The 21,602-nt window shown below is 37.3% G+C and overlaps 1 protein-coding gene across 2 annotated transcripts in view; it reads left to right on the top strand.

Moving 5' to 3' along the window:
- The window catches only part of CSMD3 (CUB and Sushi multiple domains 3), a 711,519-nt gene that overhangs the window by 347,761 nt on the left and 342,156 nt on the right, over positions 1–21,602 (top strand). For both annotated transcript variants that reach the window (XM_068933141.1, XM_068933140.1), the window contains 2 exons: positions 1,640–1,743; positions 9,196–9,308. In XM_068933141.1, coding sequence (XP_068789242.1) covers positions 1,640–1,743; positions 9,196–9,308 — 217 coding nt within the window. The remainder of the gene's footprint in view (positions 1–1,639; positions 1,744–9,195; positions 9,309–21,602) is intronic.

Genomic DNA, 21,602 nt, shown 5'->3' with positions numbered 1-21,602 from the left:
AAAAAAAATAGTGAATTAAATATTTATCAGCCTTAAATCTGGTTATGGGTCTCAGTTTAAACTCCTGTGCCCTGGCTGGAACAATACACGCTAGCAAAAATGTTCTTTTTTATATTAAAAAAGATGAATGTGAGATGTTGTGTGTCGAGGGGCAGCAAGGGCAAAGGGAGGCAACGGGCGTGTGGGAGCCGGGGGGCTGCCGCGGGGCCGGGCTGGGGCCGGGGCCGCAGGGGCCCGTGGCCGGGCCGGGGGCGACAGGGACGGGCAGGGCTGGGGACCCCCTCAGGGCACCGGGCACAGCTGTACTGGGAGGGCGAGAAGGCGCTCCGCGCCGGCAGGCTGCTCGCGGTGCGCTCCGCAGCGCCGCGCACGCCCCGCGCCCCGCGCGCGCCCCGCTTGCCCGCCGCTCCGCGCCCCGCGCACGCCCCGGCCGGGCCGGGTGCGCCTCCCTCCTGCAAACACACACCTTCCGCTGAACGTGCATCGGCTGCTCCAGCTTTCCTGTGCCGACTGCTGTTTCCTGTTCACATACATACGCTCCTGAGTTTCCCGGTTGCTAGTGTCATGTCGCATAACACGCTGGGGTCGAAAAGGAAAAAAACAAAAAACAACGACAGAAGGCCACGAAGGATTACAACTAGTTTTTCAGAAAACTCGTAAAAATACGTCCTTGTGCAAAGCAATTACTAGAAGCCCAGTATAACAAAGTAAAGTTAGCTTTCAAGAACATGATATTTATGCAGCAACATGACATCCACAGCTTTAAACATTAGCACTCTCACTTCTGCATCATAACACTAATTAAAGATTAATTAAAGGCCATTAGTTGAAGAGATAAATATTAAAAAATTGTTATGCACAGGTATTCTGTCATTGCTGTGGAAATTCAAGGAATCTGTGTTATTTTCATAAAGAAACAGTTAGTGTGATTAATATCTCAGTGGAAAAGAAATGCTTTTATTTTCTCTTGTAACAATATGGTTGAATTTTGCTCTAAGTGAGCAAATTCATTGTATTCTTAAAATGGAGCCGAAATGGGTGTCCTTAAGCATTAATTATACACACTGCAGTTTAGATGACAGGATATAAAATATACTCATGTTTCTGATAGTTGCATTTTACTCAGCTTCATAAAATAAAAAAAATGACTTTTGCCTTTGGTCTAGCTTTATCCTACTTGAGCCAGATTATAGATGTCAGGAGTAAATTAGGTTCCTTACCTTCATCGCATTTACTTGGTGAAGTACAGTTATTCAGCTGCTCTTTGAAGACAATTGCACTGCATGAAGTGCAAACAGTTAAGTTGACCTTTGAGGATATCTTACCAAAATGTAACACAATTATTTGATATTGTATTAAACATGCAACAATTGTATAAATAAGTGAAACATCAGTACTTTGAGCAGGTCAGCACAGTAATGGCACCTTATAGTTATTGTAATTCTACATTTCTTGAACCAGAGCCGTTAGTTAATTACAATAATTTATTTTAAAATATTCTAAAGTTATATGTAACTATTATTCAAATTATTATTAATTTGAAATTGTGGTTTATTTTTACTGCTGAAAACCTTGTTTACAGGGTCATCTCCCAGTGACATTTCTTTATTTAAAAGTATATATTTACTTTTTTTACTAGGTTATCCAGATAAATTTTGAAGAATTTGATCTGGAGATTGGCTATGACACATTGACAATTGGTGACGGAGGGGAAGTGGGTGACCCTAAAACTGTGCTTCAAGTGTAAGTCATCTATATTTACACTTTTTTTGTATTACAGAGTATCATTCATGTGATTGTTTGATGACAGTGAATAATGATGAGATAGAGCTAAACCCTAACAAAAATCTTACTGAGCTTCTGAATTACTTAACACTGGCAGGTTAGATACATTATCTTATTACGTGCTTACTGTTCTAAAATCAGAAGGAGATGGATTGGATAACAGAAAAGGAAAAGATAAACTAACATCAGATTTTCAAAAAGACGTTTGATCTCTCCATTCATATGCATACATATACATTTTTAGAGTCTACTGTGCTTGCTTTATAAGTATGTTGTCATATCAAACAGTTGTCAGAAGGTGATTGAAAACAGATAAACGTACTACTTACACGTGAGCTTTTGGTATCTCCTAGCAAGCTTTGTTTGGCAAAAGATGTACTGTAGGATGTTGACCTTTAGGTGCTTATTGACTATGGTATAGGCCAAGAAAATGAGTTAGTATAGTGAAGAAATGACTAAAGAGAAAATCTTAGTAGGATATTACCTAAACCACTTACAATTACAAATCACGCAGCACTGAGGGTCATCTAAAGATTTTACTAGCCATTATCAGTACCATCCTTCTAGAATGTGTGAGTCCTGATATATTTTTTTAACAATTATTGATTAACTTCTGAATTCATATTTCTCAAATGCTTAAGCTGTGATGGGAGCTGGTCTTATAATAACAGTCCCAAGAAGACAAATGCAGAACCCTGTTGTTTAATTTGTAAATTTTGAAGCAATGTAATCCAGTGATTGTGTTTAATTGCCACTCATTTATAAAATAGGCACAACACTGTAATTAGGTGTTGCTTACATTCCTTCATTCTATGTAGTTCCAATTCCATCCTGAGTAAATAATTCAATGTGGTTTTTATGAGGAATGAAAGCCCCTTAAAATGCATTACGTTAATTTTTCATATCTGATTCAATTTTTTGAAAAAAAAAAAGTTGTTCATTGCCTAGAAACCATATTTAATCCATAAAGAATCGTCTGCTAATTAGAAAAGATTTTTGGAAAAGGCCAAATAGTACTTGTTTGTTATTTTTAAATGAAATTGCTTCTCGGTAAGTACCTTATTTTATTGTCAGTTCTATAGACAAATTTCAAATGAGTTAAAAACAGAAGGAAAGCATTGTATAGCAGAAGCAGATGGGATAAATGTTTACTACAAAGTATATTTAATGAAAAATAGCAAAATCAGCATTCCTTGGAATAATATTATCTCCAGTTTATTTAATGTAAATTTATTCATATTCTTCTTATATATTATAATAATAAGCTCTCCGTTACTCAGCATAGGAATGATATCCACAACTTGTTTGCTTTGGATAATCTAAAATCAATTTTTACTTTATTTTCTCCTTTCCTAATTTTATCTCATTGATATTATTAATCCCAAAACTTTGAGCAGAAAAAACTTTTGTTCCAGGATTTGCAGATTTTCATCGTGAATACTTTCAATTTCTGAAGGATAAACCTTTCCAAGCTACTATTTTTTAATTATTTTTATAATCATTCAAGCCTTTGTTGTTAATGAGAAGACCAGTATATGGCCAAGTATTTCAGGTGTAATTACTTTAGGGTAGTGCAAAGTTTCTTCATCAGACTGTAGATGTGCTTATTATTATTATTAATAACTTTGAGAAGTGGGGAAGTACTATAATCTACATTTTATGAGCAGAGTAATAGTAATGCAGATTTGCGTGACAACATCAGGCCTTCAAAACATATTTATCATGGAGCTGGGATTCAAGTTCAGATTTTCTTAGATTCCTAGACTATATTGACTGTTCTCTCATGTGGAAAGAACATTTATTATCCACAAATTCAACAGATCCTATTAACATTTAAATAAAGTATTCACATGGTTTTCATTGGCATTCAAATTACAATGACACACAGTACAGCGATATTTACAGTTTTGACAAGTATAGTAAAACACTTTGTCCAGATTTACTTTCTTTAAAAGTGTTAATATTTTACAACAAATGTACCTGATGATATCTAACCTATACTGCGGATAAGTGATATAATTACGGTGTTAAACCTGTTATGAATATAATGGAATTCTGTATCTTTTTCTTTTACAAGGAGTTACTTCAAATTGTCATGAAACTCAGTTAAGTGTTAATATATACAACAAGAGAATCTATTTTATAAAGGACTAGGCAAATAATTTTTCCAAAAAAATTACGTAGAAGGGAGAACATAATTGAAGACTGTTAACAACTTGTACATATTTTCTCCTCTGAGCCATGCAAACATTGTCTGAGATAGCAGGCATATCAAATAGATAAGCTATTGTATGATGTAGTTTTGGATTGTAAATTTTAAAATAATTATATTTCCTCTAACAAACTGATAAGACAATTGTTTTAAATATGTCTGTGTTACTTGTAAATCATGGGAAGACAATTATTTATCTTTCAGTTTATCACAATTAATCAGGAATCCCATCCAAATGTTTAATCCATTGGCCTAACTGGGTGCTGCTAGATAGGAAGCATCAGAACCAGAAACTGAATTTAAGCGGCATTTAGATAGAATTATGCTTCCTAAATCCAGAATTGCAGTGCTGATAATTCCTACTCTGCTGGTGCTAGGCATGGAAGTACTTGTCATTAAATTTCCCTCAGTGCCTATAATTCTGTGCCCATATACATGCACTCAGGAACATGAGCCGTCCCTCAAGACTAGTGAAATCAGCACCTAACTGAACTTAAATCTTATCGGAAAACACTTTTGTGTGTTTGACAAGATGACTGATACGAAGCCATTCCGTGCGCTTGCCCATGAAACCAAGACTTACACGAGATGGAGCAGAGATAACTTTTAATACCAAGGGGTAGAGGGGGAAAAGGAGGAAGAAATGGTCATTCCTGCCTCATACAGTAGTCACAGCACTTTCTCAGGATGCTGGGAGGTCTGATTTCAGTCGCTTGCACTGACAGTTGTTGCTGGTGACTCTTGATGTAAGGTGCACCTGCGCACTGGTTCCTGTAACAAAATTTGGAAAATACTGTCAGCAAGGCATGAAACTCATTCTTACACTTTTGGTATGCATGCTCTACTGGGTGTATGTGTATATCCACTCTTTCTCCCATATTACAGGTCATTTTTAGCAGAAGGGAAGGAGAGTGTCCCATGTCTTCTGAACATCCTCTAACCTGCTCTTAGGTGTACTGTCTCAGCAGAAGTATATCTCACTACTATGTGGGAGAGGTGGTTTTGGAGCCCTTTGGAAAGAGGAAAACACCCTGCTGAGTGACATAACTTACAAACTTTTTAATAAAAAAAGGAGGCATCATAATCATTATCTATCGATTTACAGCTTCTTGATAGTGTTTACTGCTCAGTTTTTCAAAGGGAAGGTGTACGAACCTACCTCCAGCAGAGACATCTAGGTAATGAATCCAGAGCAGAAGCCTCATAGAATCACAGAATCACAGAATCGTTTAGGTTGGAAGGGACCTCTGGAGATCATCTAGTCCAACCTCCCTGCTCAAGCAGGGTCACCTAGAGCATATTGCCCAGGATCACATCCAGACGGGTTTTGAATATCTCCAGCGAAGGAGACTCCGCCACCTCTCGGGGCAACCTGTTCCAATGCTCTGTCACCCTCACAGTCAAGAAGTTTTTCCTCAGGTTCAGATGGAACTGCCTGTGGTTCAGTTTCTGCCCATTACCTCTTGTCCTGTTGCTGGGCACCACGGAGAAGAGGCTGTCCTCATCCTCTTGACACTCCCCCTTCAGATACTTGTACACGTTGATGAGATCCCCTCTCAGTCTTCTCTTCTCCAGGCTGAACAGGCCCAGCTCTTGCAGTCTTTCCTCATAGGAGAGATGCTCCAGCCCTCTAATCATCTTGGTAGCCCCTCCGCTGGACTCTCTCCAGTAGTGCCATGTCTCTCTTGTCCTGGGGAGCCCAGAATGGGACACAGTCCTCCAGGTGAGGCCTCCCCAGGGCTGAGGAGAGGGGCAGGATCACCTCCCTCGGCCTGCTGGCAACACTCTGCCTAATGCAGCCCAGGAGACCATTGGCCTTCTTGGCCACAAGGGCACACTGCTGGCTCATGTTTAACTTGTTGTCCACCAGCACTCCCAGGTCCTTCTCTGCAGAGCTACTTTCCAGCAGGTCAACCCCCAGCCTGTACTGGTGCATGGGATTATTCCTGCCTAGGTTCAGGACCTTGCACTTGCCTTTGTTGAACTTCATGAGGTTCCCCTCCGCCCAGCTCTCCAGCCTGTCCAGGTCCCTCTGAATGGCAGCACAGTCTTCTGGTGTGTCAGCCACTCCCCCCAGTTTAGTATCATCAGCAAACTTGCTGAGGGTGCACTCTGTGCCTTCCTCCAGGTCATTGATGACTACGTTGAACAAGACTGGACCCAGGACTGACCCCTGGGGGACACCACTAGCCACAGGCCTCCAACTTGACTCTGCGCCATTCACCACAACCCTCTGAGCTCGGCCATCCAGCCAGTTCTCAAGCCACCTCACCGTCCACTCATCTAGCCCACACTTCCTGAGCTTACCTAGGAGGATGTGATGGGAGACAGTGTCAAAAGCCTTGCTGAAGTCCAGGCAGACAACATCCACTGCTCTCCCCTCATCTACCCAGCCACTCATTCCACCACAGAAGGCTATCAGATTGGTCAAGCATGATTTCCCTTTGGGGAATCCATGCTGACTATTCCGGATCACCTTCTTGTCCTCCAGATGCTTAGTGATGACCTTCAGGAGGAGCTGTTCCATCACCTTTCCAGGGATGGAGGTGAGGCTGACAGGCCTGTAGTTTCCTGGCTCCTCCTTCTTGCCCTTTTGGAAGACTGGCGTGACATTGGCTTTCTTCCAGTCCTCAGGCACCTCTCCTGATCTCCAGGACCTTTCCAAGATGATGGAGAGTGGCCTAGCGATAACATCCGCCAGCTCCCTCAGCACTCGTGGGTGCATCCCATGAGGGCCCATGGATTTATGGATGTCAAGTTTGGACAAAAGATCTCTAACCTGATCCTCCTCAACCAAGGGAGAGTCTTCCTTTCTCCAGCCTTCCTCTCTTGTCTCCAAGGTCTGGAATTCCTCAGGACTGGCCTTAGCAGTGAAGACGGAAGCAAAGAAGGCATTCAATAACTCTGCCTTCTCTGTATCCTTCGTCACCAGGGCACCCGCCCCATTCAGCAGTGGGCCCACGTTTTCCCAACCCCATGAGAAAAGAAAGGATGATTCACAACCTCAATTTCTCTCTTTATTATCTTAAGTAGCTTCTGTTATATAATACTGCTTTTTCTGGATCTTACTGGTTTACAGCCCCAAAGTCTCCCCACACATTTTTCAGGGAGCCCTAAAAACTTAATTCAGGACTGTGCAGGATGCTTCACAGGGCTTGCAGATGCAGCAATTACAGATAACTCATGTCCTTTTGGAATGGGAGGAGGAGGGCAGGAGAGAGGTATTCTTTCCTGATGCGGTATTTATTTGTTAAAAGATACGATTTCTGAAAACTATGTTAAAAAAAATAAATCACAACCACATATTTATAACTGAGTTAACAAAGCAGAAATGATGAACATTTCTGTCCTCCATATCATAGGAATTATTCTCTCTAACATAATTTAGAGGTTAATGTTCCCAATGGTCATGGCCAAAATCTACTACCAATCACCAATGACAATTACAGAGCTCTGCTGGCCATTACATCGGCATTGTTTCTAACGGAGGGACAGCCTGTTAATCTATTAATTTGGCAAAACCTGAAATCACTGAAGACACTTCCCTTTAGTGCAGAAATGGGCAGTTAGTACATTATTTTATTTTGGCTAGGCAGTTACTTTTTCAGTTCTGGCAACGATCTTTGTAGTAGCTCCATCTGCGAGCACAGATGTGAGAAACTGACATGAATTTTTCCTACAGCAGATTATTTTGTACGGCGATAAGCTAAAAAAGACCAGGGGGAGATCTAAGATTAGCTACAAAATATATTATAAATAGACTATTTGAAGTTTCAGCTAACTTTAAAGAATGATTAGAACTGAGGAAGAAAAAACAAAACTATTTTTATTCTTATACGATCTTTGTGCTTGTGATCCTAACTTCTCAAGGATGAGAAATATGTTGCTACTTTGCACCACTGTGTTGATAAAAGAGCTGATAAACTCTTACCAAATATGAGACAAAGTTTTGGGGAAAAAAAATTAAATGTAACTTGTAAAATTATAGTCTTTAGAATTCTTTGCTTTTACTGTCACAGTATTTAAAAATCATTCAGCAAACCCAATGAACATTTGGGATTGCATTGATTTTCAAATTTTTATATTGCAACAAGATGACAAATAGAAAAAAGGTGCAATTTGTGTACCCATCTATGGATGTCCTATACCACCTGAGATTCCTAATGTGGTTTGAAACCTGTTCAGAAGTCTTGCAGACACAGAAGTTGCAGAAATCTTGTGTCCTTCTGGAACAGGAGACAGAGGTCAGCTATCTCCATAAATATATATAACATGGCATTAGAACGCTATATTTGAACAACTAAATTAACCGCAGATTGTTTGCTTTTATTAAAAAAGAAGAAGAAAAAAGGTATCAGGTTTCATTATAGTTCTTATTAATTAATCAGTGTCTGACAACACCGGGAAATCTTAAAGTTCTGACATCTGGTATTCTTCTTGTTGAAGGAATGAATGAATGGCAGATGAGACTGTCACTTGCCTTCTTCCATCGCTATGGTAGAGGTGATGAGGGGAGGTGAGAGAGTGCAGGGAATGCAGGGGTCTTCATAGCAATATTGTTTTTTAAGAATAGTAACCTCAGCTTGAATATGGAATGCATGCATATATTCCGAAGTGGGATAGTTGCATACCAGAGAAACCTTGTTCCTAAAGAATACATACAATGTTTCATCATCAGTTCCTTGTGCTATTTGATATACCTGCAAGTATTTTGAGTTGTGTGTGTAGGACTGCCAGAAAAGATTCAGGGTCAGGGGAGACACATGCTTTCCTGGACTACTAACTGAAGGTGAGGTGGAATCCTTGAATACATTCTGAAAAGTACTTGACTTGTGTTTATTGACTTCTGTCAAATCTGCAGCCAGTGGAACTCTGAGAGCTGTATCACCTAACCAGCCACTAGGTATCTAATTTGGGCTGAGCTGAACATGAGGAATTAAAAAAAAGGTCTATGGAAAAAATAATTCTTCAACAGTTATTTAGATTCCTTCTGTCTTAGATCAAAGTACCAATAATACTTACAGAAAGCAAAAATTAATCTGGTTACTTAATATTTAACATATGATTTTTTCTGTAATTGTTCTTGTTTAGTTATGGTATGGTTGTCTTTTGAGACTATAATTAAAGTTTCTTGGCTTTTACATCTGTTAAGAAAACCATCTAAAGTGCAATGACTACAGTAATTTTTCTCTCTCTAGGTTAACTGGGAGCTTTGTACCAGATTTAATTGTGAGCATGAGCAATCAGATGTGGTTGCATCTTCAAACAGATGAAAGCGTGGGTTCAATTGGTTTCAAGGTTAACTACAAAGGTAACAATATGCTATTGGAAGCAAATTGAACAGTGCACTAACATAAGGCCAATATTATGAAATGTTCTTCTTTTGTACTAGAAGATGCATTCTTTTCCCAGTTCTGTTGGTTTTAAAAACAAGAGAATGCAAATTCTTTGAGTAGGAAATAATACTCAAAATAAATTTGTTATCTTTAAAGGTCTTATGTCCCATGAAATTGCATGATTTTTATTTAGTGTCCTTAGAGCAATCGAATTCTTGACATGAAGTTTTACATTCATTTTCTGTTGTTTTATGTTGAAAATATTAAAAAGAAGATTTAAAGCTAAATGCGTAAAGAAAGCACATATTTCTTACATTCTTAAAAAATCACATTCTTACAAAATCACAGAAGCGTAGGGTTGGAATTACCTAGGAATTTGGGGCCAAGGAAAAGAAATATTTAAGTAAAACTGTTGTTCCTTACTGTCTTAAAATGTCAGAGTTCTACAGCATAAAACAGCTATTGCTATTTGATGCTTCTAGAGGGACATCCAAGTTTTATATAGCATGAACATCAGCATGAAGCAGAAACTTAAGAATAAAAAAATATATATTCTTTTGTAGTATTACAGAAGTAGCTGTATTTATTAGATTTATATTAGATTTAGCACTTTAGTTGCATGTGCTTCTTAGAACAGTTTTTAAAATGACATGGTCCCTGCCTGCCACTGAAAACAGACAGTAGACTATATGACAATTATTCACCAAAAGGGGAGAAAGAAAAGGCAAAAGTCAAACTAATTTCTGTGTCCATTAGAAATGGAGTGGATTTTGTTTTTTCACACTGGCTGATGTTTTTCCATAAAAATTTGCAGAGGGAGAGGGAATAGCTTAGTTAGTACAAGGGAGTGCTCTGGATAGCCAAGTGAAAATAAATGAGATTTAATGAGTAGTTTGGAGAAGATGAAGAATGACTGAGGTACATCATCCCTGATACTTGTGAAAGGAATGGAGCAATGACAAGCAAATAGGGAAAGGCATGTAGTGTAGGTAGTAGAGCAAAAGAACGAGAAGAACCGCAAAACAAATAGAGGAGTGACAGATGGAAAGGCTTATTGGGAGTAAAGCTGCACAATATGAATCGCTATTTCTTTCTATCCTTATGTTCCTTTTGGCTCTTTGGGTAAACTAAGCTCTGTAATGACATGATACAAGTGCAAGCATACCTTTGCATTTTTGTTATTCAGATGTAATAGACTAAGAATGAAACAGTTTATTACTTCTTAGTATGACAGTAATACTTAGTACTTCTTAGTATGACTGCCACATTCTAGAGTACTCCTAGCAGTTGATGAAAGGGGCAAGAGAATTAGTTAGTAGAAATGAATTTAAAAAAATAGAGGTAGGACATGTAAGTTGTGAATATAGCAAACCTGGAACCATGGCCGAGTGGGAAAGAGAGTTCGTTTAGATCTGAATTAGAAATAATTTGCACAGCTCAAGTAGTTGATTCCTTTATTTACGTGATTCTTTTCTAGTAAAATTAATTTTACTCACAACAATTTTAATTTGCAGAGGGCAGAGGATTATTGGCTAGTATCTTACTATGCATTGCTATGTGTTGTTTTATTCATGAGTTACATTTATTCTTAGAAACAATGGTTCTGCAAGAATAAAATTAATGGAATTTGAAAAGGTAGAAGGGGTCAAAAAGGGTGAATGCTCACACAGTCTCATCTCCATATAATCAACTAGCTGTATGATTGCATATCTATCTAAATACTGAGGCTGTATTTATCTCTCTCCCTACACTGATACTTTACACGAGCTCACCAAATAGCATTTCAATGAATCAAGCTTTCAATAGATAGGCACTGTTCTTTTTTGGTTTTGTTTTGTTTTGTTTTGTTTTAATAAGCTGGCATATGGGATTATATTTTTATCAATTGCCTTTGTTTTGATCACTGAGAGGGCTTATTTATTCATTACAGATGCCAGCAACGGGCCAATAATCCCTTAAATAAAATGCTTTTATTTGATATCCTTTCTGGTAACTATGGTAGGCTCCAGAAAGTCCTTGCAATTTTTTGAACTTAGTAAAGAAGTCAAAGATATGCCATGGTCTTGAATGTAATTGGTCTTCTAATGTAATTGTATGTTTTTTCCCCTCTATGCAGCTGCATAAATAAAACTTCCACTCTTTCTGCTGTTCAGACAGAAAGAAAAATCCAATTAGTATAAGCTAGTTCCAAAACTTCAGTAAGAATAATCTTTACATTGTAAACCAGCTTCTTATACAAATTACTATCCATTTAGACATCTGTGTTCAGAGTCTACCAATATGTTGAGAATTTCTTAAAAGAAGTTTGATTTCTAGGAGTCTTGGTCAAAGAACAGTTTAAATGACTAGATAAATTACTAAACAGTGCATGCCCAACCTGCTTGTATTTCTTTTTAATAGATGAGGTGAAATTCTATTCCTAGAGCTTGGCTCTTTCCATCTCACAATTCACACTATCCATTCCAAGACTCAGAAAACTAACTACAGCTTCTCATACTGTATCTATTTTTATATGTTATATATTTAGATCTTGAAAGTTTCTGCTTACATAAAAGGTACATCTGCATTAGCATTTTAGATTAGATCCAGCAGTGTGCTTTCAGAGTGAAGCTTCTGATCATCCCAACTCCCCTTGCTTTGGTTTTCATCATGGAGCAATCTTGAAATGCACCAAATAGATTGCTCAGAGGTAATTCAGAGGATGTACTTAAATAGCATTCCCGATGCACTACAGCTGGTAATGGGCATTCAGTCCACAAGATCAGACTAAAACTTGTCCAAAATAAAACACTAAAACACATTGAAACTCTTATAGATAGCATGGATGCTGTATCTTCTACTATTTCACTCTAAAAATTATCATATGTTGGAGAAAATTACTTATTAATGTACTTGATACAGTACTTGCTAATAGCCAGAATGCTTGTCCATTAAAATGTTTTGATGCCTCAATATCTGCAACTGTGCAACCCGAGTCTCAACTAACTACAGAGGTAGCAAAGTCATGCCTGTCTAATCCCATGAAGATTTGTAAAGGATTTGTAAAAATTTGTAAAAGTTGAAGAATACTTCAATGTAGCTGACATTTAGATCTGAGTCTGGTAAACATTTTCGATATAGATTGTTCTGAGTTCTACATGATACAAGTGAGGAGGAACAGAAGGCGGTGGGATATCGTTACCCTGTGCCCTTTTACCTATTGTTCTCCAAAACAGTATGCTTGCCCAAGGTGTGAGATAGAAGGTCAGATCCTATCTCACTGGAATAAATTTGAATGCACCATATCATTTGTCATGAATGTGTGACCCACTAAGTATTATTCCTGTTTACTTTCTCCCTTTCAAATATACTTCATGTTAGGTAAGTGGAAAGATGCAGAAATAGCAGCTGAAAGTGAATTCTTGAATACTTCTGCATTCTCTAATTTAGAAAGTTTTCAGTTGAAAAATTATTTCAAGTCTATATTATTACAGGAACTGACTTTTCTGTATCTGCCATGTGAGAGAACCTAGGAAGTATTTGTGAAATAATGAAAATCTTTGGCCTCTTCTAGACTTAACAATGTTGCATATGGAGTCATTTTATGATTTTAATCTGTAGATCTTGTTACTGTTGTTTAAATGTAAAATTATGATTCAAACATTTAAGAGAATTTTTTTAAAATACATATACAGACATATATATATATATATATATATATAGAAATTCTTGTAGCAAGATCCCTAATTAAAAACCTTCTTTAAAAAGTAGAATGATAAATATCAGGAACGGACAGGAGAGAAGTGCAAGCCCTGGTTCAGTAAAGGCATATATATTTTTACTGGTTCCCTCACTGTTGTGTAAAATATTTTCATATTTTAAATGTATGTGTATAGATTCTATATTTATTGTATATTTTGGTGGAATACACAGAATACTTAACATTCTGAAATCTGAAGTGTATTGTTTCCACATCATAATTTTGATCATTTGACAACCTAGTCTTTCCTTTGGATATGGGATCAGTGCTGTGAAAGGAAACCCTACAATGTAATAGTTACTACTGGTAATAAGATAAAGTAATACTTTGTGTCATTCAGTATTTCAGAAAGTTATGCCATGTTGGCACACTGGTGCTTTTATTCCTAAAGCTATGATGAAGAAGAAGGAAGTTTCCATCTAAAAGGTAGTGAAGAAACTGCCAATCCTCAACATATATAAACACTGGAACTGAGTTTTGTTCATCTCTAATTGAGGGGAAAAAGCCAACTATGCAAAATAGAAAACATGCTGTTAGAAGTATGGCATAGCTTTAAAAAAGGAAATAGTCTTAAAAGACTAGAAATAGTTCCATTTTTGTTAAAATCATAAAGTTTTGAAGAATTATGTGTTGGTTAATTTTATTTCATTTCTCAAAACTTATTTGAGAATATAATTAGTAGTGGAGTATTATAGTACTTGGAAAATTATATATGAAAGCTCTTTAACTGTAATCATGTTCATATGTATGTTCCTTGTATAACTTTGGACATATGTGAAAGGATAAACATTTCCAAAGGGTTATCACAGAATTTGTGGGGCTGTAGAATAAAAATACATAATCACAGTTTTAGTTCGTAGGAAAAAAAGAAAGAAATCCAATTCGTGTAAATGTACAGTACAAATAGATCCTATATTAGCTGAGGATGGACAAGCTGAGCTTCTTGCTTCTGAATACATATTTAAGCTTTAGAGTAGTCTGTTTCTGTGAGGTCTTCATATAATATTCTCAGTTTCTGAGAAGTGGCCAGAGCTGACAGTTGTGTGCTTCTCCCCGATGACCAGTAACTAACTGCACCCTAATAAAAACCTTTAAATCTTTCATGTAGGGTCCTCTGATAGTTCTGCCTCTTAGCAGGACAAATTCTATGAACTGTTTTAATTATTGTTTTACCCACAGTTAATTTTAATTGCATGAGACAATCATTTTGAGGAAGGTTACTTAGAGTAGGATGGTAAGTTTTGCCTTAGCTAGGTGGAATTGAAAAATGAATTAAACCAAAATGGGTTTGCTTATTAATTTTCCTGTATAAATTATGCCATTCTAGGATATGAGATTTACACTCTGACACCTAGCATTCCAAAATATTTCTTTCTGCTTAAAGCGTAACTTTCATCTTGCTTCAACCAGTGCCACTTGAGTTTTTGTGACTGAGTGCTTGGGGTGCTGTTGTAGCCTGCAGTAGCCTTCCGGAGTTTGTCTCATCCATATTTCAGCCTATTTTCCTAGCAGTAAGCACTAAGCTGCAGACGCATTTGAGCTTTGGCACAGGTGGCACAGAGTTGTTTTTTTTTTTTTTTTTCTTGTGACTAACTACTCAACAGCGCTTGCTCTTCTGTTGGCGACAGAATACTGAATGATCTGAATTAGGCAGGTAGCTTAATCCAGTGTTAGTCCTCTAACAACATCTAGAACCATGTATTTCAGCAGTATGAACAAAGAGAGGTACATATGGGATAAAACAGGTTTCAGGAAGGTCTCATCTGTTCTCAACTATTTATGGGAGGAGCTTATCTGTGAACCATACCTCTTTATATCTTTTCCTTTTTAAAAAACATAGCTTTAATTCTTGTTGTTCATATTACAGACTAATTTTTATGAAGTAATTAAGATATTGAACTCAGTGAGATTGTGTTGTCATCAGTTTCATGGTGTAGTTTTGATAATTTTTTCTTTTTTTATTACCTTGATTTAGGAAGGAGGAAGAGAAGCTTGTGTGTTGTGTGTGTGTGTGTGTGTGTGTCTGTGTGTGTGTGGGGGGGTTTGTTTGTTTGTTTCCTTCCTTTCCCTCCAATTCTGCACTGTGAAGTCAGGAATGAACTCTAACATATTCAATCTTACGCATTTCAGTTTCTATTCTTGAATCATTTCCACTCTTCTGGTAATTTCCATTCATTCTTTGTAACGTTCTCTTCCGTGTATGTTTGGTGTGTGTGTATTTTGTGGTGCAGTAACTAGATGGGATCATGCCAGTGATTTGTGTAACGGGATTCTAATATCATCCACACTGTTTTTTGTGCAGCAAAACAAACTGAGGTTCACCTTAATGGCAAATTCCCTTTCCTAAGCTGATACAAATGACTTTAAACCCTGTGAGTCCCATGATTACCTCAAATATTCAAATATAAGGTATACAGCTTCACAGAAACAGCACAACTTTTCTGCATCCTTTTCAATCTTTGTTAAAAGTACGTTATCTACAAGTTTTGTTCTTCAAGCTCACAACGATTTTAGATGTCTTTTTGATACATTAAGCAAAACAGGATCCAATACAGAAACCTGAGATACCTTCCTGGTTAACTTTTTGCCAACATGAAAACTGGTGATGCCTTTATACTTGCTCTACTCCTCCTGCTTTGCAGGCCACAACTGCCTCCCTGCAAGCTTTTCCAATAATAGACCGTCTTCTGTCAGTATCATCCAAATGTCTTATTAATCAATTTATCCAGCAGTGTATTGGGCAGAAGGTGGACAAAGATGTAAGATTTGCTATTTGCAATCTTTAGATTCTAAGAATATAAAAACAGCTAGGGAGATTTGGCCTAAAAATCCACTTAGCTGAGTATCACATATGGAGAAAACAGCAAGCGACCATATAGTGATACTTCCTCAGAACGCTTTCTTAGACTCCCAACAGTTTGTGGCACAGAGACTTCCTGGGTCAGGTCAATTTATATTAAGCAGCTCTTGACAAACTTTTTTTCTTAGATAATGGTGTCCACTTTTCCTTTCCAACCTATGTACACTTTTAGTATTTAGAATACTTCATGGCAAGGTGGTTCTGGTGAAGAAGCATTTCCTCTTCCCTTAATTTTACCAGCTTCATCTGTTGCCTTTTCTTTCCTTTAGTAGAAGAAACCATGCATTTTATCTACCATTATACTGTTTACTCAGTTTTGTGGGAACTTAACTTTAGTTCTTTGCAGGTGACTATCATCATTGCTATTCTGTGTAAGCTAATATGATCAGCAGACTTTGCCATCTCAATGCTTACCTTCTTGTCCATCATATTTATGAATATGCTGTTAAACAGCATGAAGAACTGCAGGAGTCGCACGGTAACTTCTATCCTCTGGAAGCACTGAGCCTTTACATTTACCATCTATTAACTATATTTTAAACAAGTATTCATCACAAGCCTTTCCTGTTCTGATAAAGCTTGTAGTTTTTGTAAGAGCCTTTGATGAGGTACTTCCTCAAATGCCCTTTGGAAGTGCAAGTAGACCTTGATGGGCTTGTAAAGCAGGACTTTCCTTTATATAAACTGTGCTGCTTGTTGAATGTCATTTGTATCCATTCGTCAACAGAATCTGTTCTTGATTATAATTTCTAAAAACTTGGTACAGATCTCAGGTTTATATCTCTGTAGCTTTTCAGATTCCTCTTGGAACTCTTTATAAAAACAGATACTATATTTGCCCCTCTGTCCTATAAGACTAAGGTTATTTAAAGCAAGAAGTCATATGTAAGCTTTTTTAACAACATTTCACTTTAAGCCAGATCTTCTAAAGAGGCTTCAAAACGAATCGTATGTATACCCTTTCCCAAGATCTTTTCCCGTGAACGTAGATCCAAAAATGATTGAGGCTTTCTGCTGTTGCTTTATAGCACTCACAGAAACAGCTAAATAAATAAGATATTTCTGTCCTTCTGTCTTCTGCTGGGGTGATGGACTACTCTTTTTTAATTAATTAATTAATTAATTAATTTTACAACTATTTTTGTGTTGTAGCTAGAAGTTGTATTCTTCTAAAATTTTAAGATATGTAGCATCAGGACAGATGATTTAGTTTTTCTTTTAATTAATAATTTGTTCCAGTAGGTCTTTTGATATCTCCGTCTTTGATAGAATTTTTTCTAATAGTAAAGATGAAAAACTATGTTCCTTGTAGTACTAAGACAGGAAATATACTATCTATATCTATCTCAAAATTATCTGTTTAGCATTTGAGTTTGATGAAGAGATTAATCCTCTTCTGCCCACCTGCTGTCTATCTACTCTTAGTCAATGCTGTGTGCAGCAACTTGACTATGTATGTATGTATATACACATATATACTTAGAATCAAATGAAAAGTCAAATATTAGTATATAATTTGGAATTTATGAATTTGCTAAACACAAATGTTCCTATATATAAAGTATATAAATATATTTATGTTGCATCATATTTGGCTTTTCATGGCTTCCTGAAAAAGTGATACTGCTGCGCAGATTAAAGGCTGCATAAGTTAGTTAGGTTTAAAATTAAAGCCTTAAGAAGTTAATATAGTAGAAGACTGAAAAACAAGAACATTTTATGTAGCTACTGGAATTCAGCATTTCAATTTTTTTTTTCTTGTATTGCTTATAACTGTGTAATATTTCACTAGAAATATATTGGATTCTTGCTCGCTACCTCTGGTCATGTCAGAATTAATAACAAGACCGTTGATCGTAAAGGAGCTGTTACATCAGAAGGTGTTTAATATTTATTGTTTGTTTTGTTTTTTATAATTTCTGGGTGGAGTATGCTCTATATTGAGAAGCATACATTTCCATTAATTTTGCCAAATTGGTCAAAACAGTTCTTAGGAAACAAAATAGTGCATTTAATCTCTATTTCATTTCTGCACTTCCCTGAAATATTAATTTACTGGTGCCTGCTGCTTCTTTTTGTGTATTGATTTTAATTTTGATTTATCTGTGTGTTAGTATTCATTTAATTCTATAGTCTTAAAGTTAATCTATGAAGTGAGATTGTTTTTAACAAATCTTAATTTAATATTCATACTTTTACTTAATAGTTTTGTTTGGCTTAAAGGTAATTATTTCTATGAGACACAATTTCTGATCCCTTTTTCACAGCTTTCATCCTGCCAGTGAAGAGCTGGTCAGGGAAATTTTTCTTTGAAGGTGACTTCTGCAATTTTTTAGATTTTGTTCAGTAAAACTATAGGTCATCTTTTCCAATTTATAATATTTAATTAAAATATTTGTCAATCAAACTTTTGTGATATCATTCTCTATAAAGAAGTGAGGGAGGATTTTTCTGTGTTCTGACATTATTCTGCTGAGCAATATGAGGGCATTACATGTGGAAAGGTCATCTTTGCTTTTTCCTTAATATTAGTTACTGCTTGACCCAGGACGGGAGGCTAAGTGGGTATTAGTCTGACTCATCCCCTTCACCAGTTCAATGTGTATTCAGTTGCATTCAATTCAATTGTCTTATAAACTAATAAAATTTGTTACAAAATACTCTATTTACTTCTATATTTCAGAGAAAAAAAATACTTGAAACTATCTGTTTATTTGTGGGAATAAAGTGAATACTTTCTTATGAGCACTTCTGGACTTTCACTTTTAATTATAATCGTGAACCATGAGACAAGTGTTAAAACAATTTATAGTTTTGGAGAGATCCAGCTAGGCAAAGGATAGAATTTGAACACCCAGCATAACAGAATAGCTTTTGGAATACCTTAGTGCTGCTGAGCTCTAAAAAGTGTCTCAAAAACAAGCTTGTGTGTCTGTATTTTTTATCATGTATTAGTTATCTCTGGATGAATCTACCTCAATATTTAGGATACATATGTTTTTGTCTTCTCTGCTAACTAACCATGAGCTCTTAGTTCAACCTGGGTGCTTTCTGCCTTGTATTTCGCCACAGTCTGAATTTAGTGTGCTTCATTAGTCTCCTTTTACCACACTTAAATCAAATTGAGTTGGCAGAGGTCCCACTCAAGGCTGCATTGTACTAAGGCACTGCAGTGTCTCAGACTAGGGAAGGGACGGTGTGGCAGTCTCTGGAGATGTCATCTTTCAAAATATTCCGATGCATTTCCTGCTACAAGAGCAGGTTGATAGGGAGTCAGGCCCAAGATTTCCAAGAGCCTGTTTATTTAAGTAACATCATGTCGTAGTCATTGCTAGATTTCTTCAGCCATTGCCATTTCATGGAATAGAGAGCCAGAAATTTATTTAACTTGCTCACTTTACTTATAGTGAAGCTACATGTTTGTTTTTGTGTGCATTCATATATACGATGGCTACAGGCACCTGCTGTATGTTAAATATCCATGTGTGAGTTTTTCAAAACGTTTCCAGCAAAGAGAACTCAGAAAAATGATTGGTATAACCAAAGTCCTGCACTTACTTAGACTTATGTTATGAGTTTGCCATATTGCCAAGCCTGTGCCAAGAGAATGCCTTTTTATTTTAAAGTCAATAATTAATTTATGTAAGTGCTATTATACTAGAAAACAACTAGATCAGCAGTGCCCTTTCATCGTATATTTCCACCTTCCCAGAAACCATCCGTAATTAATTTTATTATATTGGAGTAATTTATATCTGTTTATGATACTTTGTTTTGGCTTGCTGTTGGCTTACATTTTCTGTAACATATTTCCAAAGAACTAAAGCTCTTATGAGCTATAAAGCTCTAGGTTGGCCCAGCTCACTGTATGACAGTGCTTCAAAATATGTTGCACAAATAGAGCATTAAACATAAAATTTCCTTACATTAAACTCCTTAATGTTTTATGGATTGTTGAGTCAGTACTTTAGCTTTAATTGGTATTTTTGCAATCTTATTTGCAATCAGTATGATTGAATTCTCATAGATTTTTGCTAGTGCTGAAGCAACAGATTATTAAAAGCCAGTTTCTAGGACACTGATATAATCAATACGTGTTCACAATGCCTTTTTGTTGTGTATCTAGAATATTTGCAGATTAATGTTGTTTGTTTTGTTTTGTTTTTAAACTCACAGCATCCGTTTAGGCTCAAATATGCTTATAGTTCCTGTTTAATATCTGAAATATATGTCGAACACCTCCTTTTCATCATTATATCTAAAACAAGACTATTAATTTCTGTAAGAATGTTCCAACATGATAAACATAAGACATATGAAATGAAACACCGAATATGTGTTTTTAGTATACCTATTAAGGGATGCATGTGGAATACAAATAAACAGTTATATCTTTACCTCAAAAGCCACATTCCAGTTATGTTCAGCTAAAGGCTTAAGGTTTCGATTTAGCTGCTGTTGTGGTCTCTCTCCGAAAGACTGTTGGAAAGGTGTGTGGATTTTTTTGTTTGTATGTTTTTTCCTTTCCCTCTGTCTTTCATTCCTGCATGCTGTAGGTATTTCTATGTATAAAATATTTTATACTGAATGAAAAATGCTACAGTGACAAACTGAAAACTGAAAATCCCCATGATGCCTCAAATTTATTATTAAAGTATTTTTGGAGTTCAGGATCCTGTGAGGAGGAAGCAGGGCAATAAGTAGGATCACAACCCTGGACTTCAGGAGAGCTACCTTTGGTCTCTGCAGGGACCTACTTGGAAGAATGCCATGGGATTGTTTCCTAGAAGGAAGAGGGGTCCAAGAGAGCTGGTTAATATTCAAGCATCACTTCAGATGCTTCAGATTCCAGGCTCAAGAATGGTGCATCCCTATGAGCAAGAAGTCCAGCAAAGGGGGCAGGAGACCTGCATGGATGAGCAAGGAACTCCTGGCAAAACTCAGACATAAGCAGGAGGTCTACAGAATGTGAATGGAAAAGGGGACAGGCCACTTGGGAGGAATATAGGGATATTGTCAGAGTATGCAGGGATGCGACAAGGAAGGCTAAGACCCAGCTGGAATTGAATCTGGCAAGGGATGTCAAGGACAACAAGAAGGGCTTCTTCCAATACGTCAGTAGCAAAAGGAAGACTAGGGAAAATGTGGGCCCGCTGCTGAATGGGGTGGATGCGCTGGTGACAGAGGAAACAAAAGGCAGAGCTACTGAATGCCTTCTTTGCTTCAGTCTTCACTGCTAAGACCAGCCCTCAGAAATCCCTGACCCTAGAGACAAGAGAGGAAGTCTGGAGATAGGAAGGCTTTCCCTTGGTCGAGGAGGATTGAGGTAGAGATCACTTAGGCAAACCTGGTACCCACAAGTCCATGGGCCCTCATGGGATGCACGCACGAGTGCTGAGGGAGCTGGCAGACGTTATTGCTAGGCCACTCCAGATCATCTTGGAAAGGTCATGGCAATCAGGAGAGGTGCCTGAGGACTGGAAGAAAGCCAGTGTCACCCCAGTCTTCCAAAAGGGCAAGGAGGAGGAGCCAGGAAACCTCAGGCCTGTCACCTCCATCCCGGGAAAGGTGATGGAACAGCTCATGCTGGAGGGCCTCACTAAACAGGTGGAGGACAAGAAGGTGATCAGGAGTAGTCAGCATGGATTCCCCAAAGGGAAATCATGCTTG

This window comes from Struthio camelus, chromosome 2 (assembly GCF_040807025.1).
Source record: "Struthio camelus isolate bStrCam1 chromosome 2, bStrCam1.hap1, whole genome shotgun sequence".
Classification (NCBI taxonomy): Eukaryota; Metazoa; Chordata; class Aves; order Struthioniformes; family Struthionidae; genus Struthio; species Struthio camelus.
The sequence above is the reverse complement of the archived record's forward strand: the minus strand, read 5'-3'. Positions and strand labels throughout refer to the sequence as shown.